Source organism: Electrophorus electricus, chromosome 4 (genome assembly GCF_041902795.1).
Source record: "Electrophorus electricus isolate QZ-2024a chromosome 4, ASM4190279v1, whole genome shotgun sequence".
Lineage (NCBI taxonomy): Eukaryota > Metazoa > Chordata > Actinopteri > Gymnotiformes > Gymnotidae > Electrophorus > Electrophorus electricus.
Window position 1 is genome coordinate 33,960,597 of NC_137500.1, and position 7,487 is coordinate 33,968,083.

A 7,487-nucleotide genomic window follows, 5' to 3' on the forward strand; every position below is an offset into this window, starting at 1 on the left:
TTTGACTAGGCCACTGCAAAGTCTTCATCTTGTTTTTCATAAGCCATTCAGAGGTGGACTTGCTGGTGTGCTTTGGATCATTGTCCTGCTGCAGAACCCAAGTGCGCTTCAGCTTGAGGTCACGAACAGATGGCTGGACATTCTCCTTCAGGATTTTTTGGTAGACAGCAGAATTCATGGTTCCATTTACCACAGCAAGTCTTCCAGGCCCTGAAGCAGCAAAACAGCCCCAGACCATCACACTACCACATTTTACTGTTGGTATGATGTTCCTGCACCGCAACGGCCTTCCAAAAAGTTAAACTTTTGTCTCATCAGTGCACAGAGTATTTTCCCAAAAGTCTTGGAGATCATCAAGATGTTTTCTGGCAAAACTGAGATGAGCCTTTATGTTCTTTTTGCTCAGCAGTGGTTTTTGTCTTGGAACTCTGGCATGCAGGCCATTTTTGCCCAGTCTCTTTCTTATGGTGGAGTCATGAACACTGACCTTAACTGAGGCAAGTGAGGCCTGCAGTTCTTTGGATGTTGTTGTGGAGTCTTTTGTGACTTCTTGGATGAGTCGTCACTGTGCTCTTAAGGTAATTTTGGTCAGTGGGCCAATCCTGGGAAGGTTTACCACTGTTCCATGCTTTCGCCATTTGTGGATAATGGCTCTCACTGTGGTTCACTGGAGCCCCAAAGCTTTAGAAATGGCTTTAGAACCTTTTTCAGACTGATAGATCTTAATTACTTTTTATCTCATTTGTTCCTGAATTTCTTTGGATTGCAACATGATGTCTAGCTTTTGAAGATCTTTTGGTGTACTTCACTTTGTCAGGCAGGTCCCATTTAAGTGATTTCTTGATTCAAAGGGGGGGGTTTGGATTTTTTACTCCCTTAATAATAAAAACCTTCATTTAAAAACTGCATTTTATGTTTACTTGTGTTATCTTTGTCTAATATTTACATTTGTTTGATGATCGGAAACATTTAAGTGTGACAAACATGCAAAAAAAAAAAAAGGAAGGAGGCAAACACTTTTTCACACCACTGTATTGGTCCATTCATAAATCTTTATTTTCCAATGCTCTCTACAAATTCTCTGTGCACCTTTCACTTTCACAACTCCAAGTTAATTCTCAACATGTAATTTATTTATTTCATTTAATTCTCCTGTTTCTCTTATACACAGCACGAAAAATAAAAATACGCAAAGGACTATCCGAGATCCAAACTTTTGAGCATGAGACTGCATCTTTTGAAGTTGAACTGTCGCACAGCAATGTAGAAGGGGTATGGCATAAGGATGGGAGCCGCCTCAAAAACAACAACCACTGGCGTATGACTGCCAAGGGACGTGTGCACAGCCTTACCATATGGAACCTCACTCTAGAGGACACTGGTACCTACATGTTCTCTGCTGACAATGCAAGGTCCTCTGCAAGACTCAGTGTTAAAGGTAAATATTATTACAAATATAAGGGGAAATATATGTGGACAATAACTAATAAAAATAATATTTCTAATCTACTGAATCAGTCTGGTCCACAAAATGGACTCTGATACTCATAAACTTCACTGCAAGACATAAGTCACCACTGCCAAGTTACTACTGTTGGATCCCTGAGCAAGGCCCTTAACCTTCAATTGCTCAAGTTTTATTCAGTCATCATTGTAAATAACTTTTAATAAAAGCATCAGCTAAATGCCGTAAATGTAAATGTAAGACATAAGTCAAAATAGTCTAATTGCTTTTGATAAAGGCACTATTCATGTGGCATCTTAGAATTTTCAGTAATAAGAAAAGAACACTCCACTGCACAATAAGAAGAGGAGTGGCTCACCCATGTGCCATAGTAATAAGCCTTACGCCTTATATGGTGTAGAATGTTGCCAGAAGCTCAGCTATGGTATAGGTACCAGAACATAAAGATATGATGCAAGTCTTTAACGTGATTGAATTTCAGACACTGATGGTAGAACAATGGAATGGATTGATGGCTTTTCCAGTGTCTCCTACATGTCAACTTACATATATATAAAAATAAGTGGATCACGTGATCTCAGTAAAGCTACCGAAACTTTTCAAGCACTCAGAGGCATAAGGTGATAGTGTAAGGGAATCTTGTTAATGGCAAGTCACTCAGTAAGGCTTAACTGTTCAAATCTGAGAGCTGTCAGTGAGGATGACAACAGCTTGATAATTCTATGGCAACAAAGGGTTTCCTATGCCTACCCTTCCAGTGCCAGAGTAAAGTATTGCTATACTCAATCCACTTTGACATTCAACACACTTTTATACTGGTATATGGATATCTGTCTCTTGAAAACTCTGGAAGGCAATGTAAGTCTGCTAAATTGATCTGCCGTGAGAAGTTATTTTCTCTGTTTGGCCCCTATAGGTCCACATTAATCTGTCTACTAGTTCATAAATAGGAAAGCCATCCTATTTTTTTTTACTTGTTCACCATTAGTTCATCATATCAAGAAAAAGCCTTAGTAGCCAGTATGAAATATCAAGCAATTAATGCTACATCGCTAAATATTACAGAAATTCTAATATCAACTTAAATTTTGTATAATGTTTATTAACTACCCAATAATACCAATATGTTACTAATATCGCCTTGCATTCTTATCACCAGACAGGACTAAGTCTGCTAAAAGCAGTGTAGCAAAATGATCACTCAGGTATACTGTACAACCTAAAGGTGTTAAGGTATTTCCCAAAATCAAGACATCACAATAGCAAAATTCTCCTACATGTGAATCTGTTAGCACCAGCACAAGATACATAATTTCTGAGAACCCTGATAACAATGTAAGCTTTTTTGTTTTTCAGACTGACCTAAATGAAATACACAACTAAAAACCTTTCCCCTTGATTTCTTTAGAAACACCAGTATCCATCCTGAAAAGGCTAGAAAACAGCAGTTTCCCAGAGGGCACTGGAGTGGCCCTCGAATGTGAACTGTCCCGACATGTGGATGTAAAGTGGACAAAGGTAAAAGCAAATAAACAAACAAACAAAACTATTTACTTTTACACAAATTACCTCAGAGTCTGTAATTGTTTTGTTTACATTAAGATCATTAGTTTATTTGTTGTATTGATAATTTGTTTGATTTAAAGATCAATAGTATTTTTCTATGACTTAGAATGGGCTAGAGCTTAAGCCAGGGAAGAACTATCGCATATACTCCATGGGAAGAAAACGCTTCCTACAGATTGTGAAATGTGAGCTTGGAGATTCAGGTGTATATGTGTGTGATGCCGGAGACGCCGTTACCTCCTGCTCTGTGGAAATCTACGGTAATGAAAGAAGCTTCAGAAATTACACTGCTATAAACTTCTGTGTGTGAGAGTGTGTAAATACAGCAGGAATTATGTATACTGATTTTCAGTATAACACTGCCACCTGCAGGAATACAAGACAACATTTCTATTTGTACAGATTAACATTTAGAGACAAGACTCATCTGAGAATCAGTTTCTGATTTTGACAGTAATGCAATGGAAGTAATGCTGCAGACATTTTTTCAAATTATATTATTTTAACATTTTTTGACTTAATTACATTTCAGTTTAAGTGCGCTAGCTGGCTTTTGAATCTAGAGCTACATATCATTTTGAAGGTTTCACTGTGTCCTCCCATCTTCAGCTTTAGGGCAAACTGTGTAGAAAGTTCATGGTTTGTAGCTTTAAAGTCAAAGGGTGTGCCTTAGACTAAATGTAGCTATGCAGTGGCTACAGCTATTTAATGTATTACTGGGACAGAGAGAGAGCTGGAAGTGTTGCAGAGCCTGGAAGATCTGGAGATTCAAGAGGACCAGAATGCTGTTTTTATGTGTGAAGTGTCTCTGGATAATACAGCTGGAGAGTGGTTCAAGAATGGAGAGAAAATCAAGCCCACCAGCACCATCAAGATCCGTCAAGAAGGTTAATTTAATGAAATAAATTATTTAAAATTGAATATCCCCTTTACCCTGCATTTGACCAATGGGCTTTTTAAGAGAATATGCTAAAATAATTGAACATTATCCCAAGACCTAAATTTGATTCCCATTGGAGTCCTGTGCCATATATTTACTGTGATTAATCCATGCTCCATTCTAACACACAGGAACCAAGCACTTCCTCCTAATGTGCAATGTTAAGGGAGACGATTCAGGAGAGATCAAGTTTGTTACAAAGAATATCGAGACAGTTGCTTACCTGGAGGTAAAGAGTAAGTAGGCATTTTAATCTTTTAAAATATGTTTTGCTTTAATATTCTCTTTTCTTTCTCTAGTAATTTTTATGTTAAGAGTTGTGTGTGAGCATGGTGGTCAAACCTTCATGCTCATATTTTCCTCTCCTCAGAACTTCCTGTGAACATAGTGAAGCCTTTACAAGACAAAACAGCTTTGGAGAAGACCCGTGTGATACTGGACTGCACGGTGTCCAATCCGCGTTGCAGCATCCGCTGGTACAAAGGCAGCACCGTTATCCTGCCATCAGAGCGCTTTGAGATCTGTAGCGAAGGTTGTTACCGCAAGCTAGTTATTCAACAGGTGGCACTTGAGGACGAAGGTACTTATAGCGTCCAAGTGGGAGACTACACATCTTCAGCACGGCTCACTGTTGAAGGTGAGACAAATTCCCATGTAGGCATTTTTGTTACAATGTTACGGCAATACTGTGTCCCAAAGTTGAATAACGGTTGTCAGTACTTGGAATTCAAAACACATATCTTTTCGATGTTGTCCCAAACTTTCAACACTGACATCAAATGTCATTGTCCCACATCAACGCTGTGTCAAGAGTCAACAACATGCAGACATTAACTAGCCATCAACTTTAGATATCAATATTAAGTTAGTCCTTAGCTCCAGGTTAGCATTTTGTATCAGCAAATAGTAAAATTTAATAGCTACAATAACAATTCGAATTTCCAGGATACTGGCTACGGAAATTTCACAATAAACCAGTGTCCCTTGTGTTTGCAGTTTTATTAGCTAACCTAGCTAACATTAGCTCAGCTAGCATGAACTAGATAGAAAAGGGAACATCAGCGAAAACAATTCAAGGAAAAAAAAACGTTGCTGCCAAGCTAGCGTTAGGTACCCACCTACACGGGAGTTCCTACACAGGAACTAGCTGTTAGTTAACGTTGTGATTTTCCTAGCGTCACTCTCATGACTTCCAATTTAGTAAAAGTACACTTTTCCTTTTATATTTATAAAAAATATAAACGAACAAGAGGCGGACGTCGTCAAAGCAGTAAATTACTTAGGTTACTTGACTAGAACTTTAGCTAGCCAGCTAAACGCAAGCCTTCGGGTAAGCCAAAGCGTCCGTTAACGCCCAGTCATGGGCACGTGCAGACTGACGCGCGTGTCTGTTTAGCTTAGCGAGCGTTATTTGGTATGGTAGCGACGTTTCAATGAAATGAACTAAAGCAAGAATTTTACTGTCAAGGTGTTGCGTGCAGGCTAGTCCTCATCAGTTAATGTAATGTTACATGTTAATGTAAAGTACATTTTACTCAAATTACATACGTAAGGATTTAATATAAAACTTCATATATTCATATAAAATATAAAACAAAATTCAGGATCTGAGGGTTGTATTAAAATACATAGAAAGATAAGTAATTTTACCAGTAACTTTATTACTTATTGCTTGTTAAGGTATGTTTTCTTTTCATAAGATATATTAAATGTAAATGTGTATAAATAAACAAGCTGGAGCCTACCACAGCTTGGTGAATTCCCAACTCTATCAAAACTGCTAAGATTGGTAATGAATTTATATGTTGAATCAGGTATGTTTGACCAAACTGTCTTCCAGGACCAGAACTGGGTACCTTGGAACACATTGATTTTACTACTAATATGAATGTTTGACAGTTTGTACTGATCCTTGTTTATTCTGTCTCTTCCACAGCACAGTCAATTCTGATGGTGCAGGATCTGCAGGACGTGGAGGTGACGGCTCCAGAAGAAGCATGCTTTGCATGCGAGATCTCCATTCCTGCGCTCAAGGAGCCTATATGGACGCTGAATGGAGAGGTCCTCCAGCCAGGACCCAGAGTTCTCATGGAGAAAATGCAGACAGTGCACAGGCTCACTCTAAGGCAGACATACAAGGACATGAGCGGTATAGTGGAGTTCATTTCAGGAAAGGCCAAAAGCACTGCAAAATTGCATGTCAAAAATTAAGCAACATGTTTTCTTAAGCAAGAGCATGACATTTAGACTAAGCATCTTTTACATTCTGTTAATGTTTGTATAATTTCTACTGATTAGAAGAAGAGCAGATCAGAAATTGGTCCTAACCAGCTTAGGTTGAAGTTTTTGCTAAACAAAACATGACTAAAAAGGTCATGTTAAATGGATTTGCTGGCAGAAACAGTTAGCCTTCACACCAGTCCCGTAGTTGTAACTAACAGTGAGCTTAGTGCAAATAGTAACCAGTGCTTCTCCTGTGGGAAGGAACCATTTTGAATGGCTTGGATATTGAGCCTTATATTAGTATAAACTCAATGCACACCTTAAGTATTGTCAAGCCCATTAAACTTGTGTTTTGTGTCATGTAGAATTCAGCTGATTATTAGGTGATTAATATCCCTCCTTTTAATTATTAGATAATCACTGAGAAACATGGAACCATCTTTATGTTGTAATCATCTGAAACTGATACACTGAAATTAAGAGTTAAAAACATTCTTTGAGATTCTTTTTTAATTGATCTGTAAGATGTTTAAAAGCATATTCACAAGAAATGTAGAGTATACATTGTTATTATTTAGGCTTACATCCATCCAGCCAATCTAAAGGTTTTGCACTGAGCTGAAACCTTTAGGCCTACATATACAAGATGTATTAAAACTGTAACTTCCTTGAAAATTAAACATATAATATTACCTAAAGATAAGTTTTTGTATTAGTTCTAAAAGGGTGTTGGTAAAGAGCTACTGTTGATTTGTTATACATGGTGATTTAATAAATAGGTTAAGAATTTCTTGTGCATCGTAAATCATAGTAGGCTAAGGTTACAGTGCCAAGAAAATGCCACTCATCCATAATAACAAAACCTAAATTGGTTCAGACATAAGTCTCTGTTTAATACCTTTATGGTATGTACATTGTCCTTTGTATAGATGTTTTTTAATATAATAAATAAATGGTGTCTTGTGGAATGCAGCTTAAAGGAATATCAGGATGCATGGTATTACACAGGTGTGCAATGCACAGGGCCAAAAGGTTACCACGGAAGTTTCAAGTTACTGAACGCTAACTTCAGACACATGATTGTGAGTCAGAATTGTGTTTAATCAATACATATATCAAACTATCTTAGAGAAACATGGTCATTTAAAAAATGAATGGAAATGTTTTCTGAATTTTAAGAACTTATCCTAAGTTTTAAAAGTCAAATAAAATAAGCTTTACTGGTCAACTCTCTAGTGTTTTTCATTTTAACTGCATTTGTCGAACTTGCTCCATGGTCAACAAACACGAGAC

At 37.5% G+C, this 7,487-nt stretch overlaps 1 protein-coding gene across 26 annotated transcripts in view; it reads left to right on the forward strand.

The window, feature by feature from the left end:
• Positions 1-7,422, forward strand: part of obsl1b (obscurin like cytoskeletal adaptor 1b) — a 32,317-nt gene extending 24,895 nt beyond the window's left edge. For 25 of the 26 annotated variants that reach the window (XM_027005677.3, XM_081713422.1, XM_027005675.3 and 22 more), the window contains 7 exons: positions 1,172-1,438; positions 2,874-2,983; positions 3,138-3,291; positions 3,757-3,918; positions 4,103-4,207; positions 4,342-4,608; positions 5,908-7,422. In XM_027005677.3, coding sequence (XP_026861478.3) covers positions 1,172-1,438; positions 2,874-2,983; positions 3,138-3,291; positions 3,757-3,918; positions 4,103-4,207; positions 4,342-4,608; positions 5,908-6,182 — 1,340 coding nt within the window. In that variant the 3' untranslated portion in view covers positions 6,183-7,422. Of the gene's footprint in view, positions 1-1,171; positions 1,439-2,873; positions 2,984-3,137; positions 3,292-3,756; positions 3,919-4,102; positions 4,208-4,341; positions 4,609-5,907 lie in introns of those variants that run through there. The other variant, XR_014123384.1, reaches the window with a different exon arrangement.
• Positions 7,423-7,487: the final 65 nt, after the last annotated feature.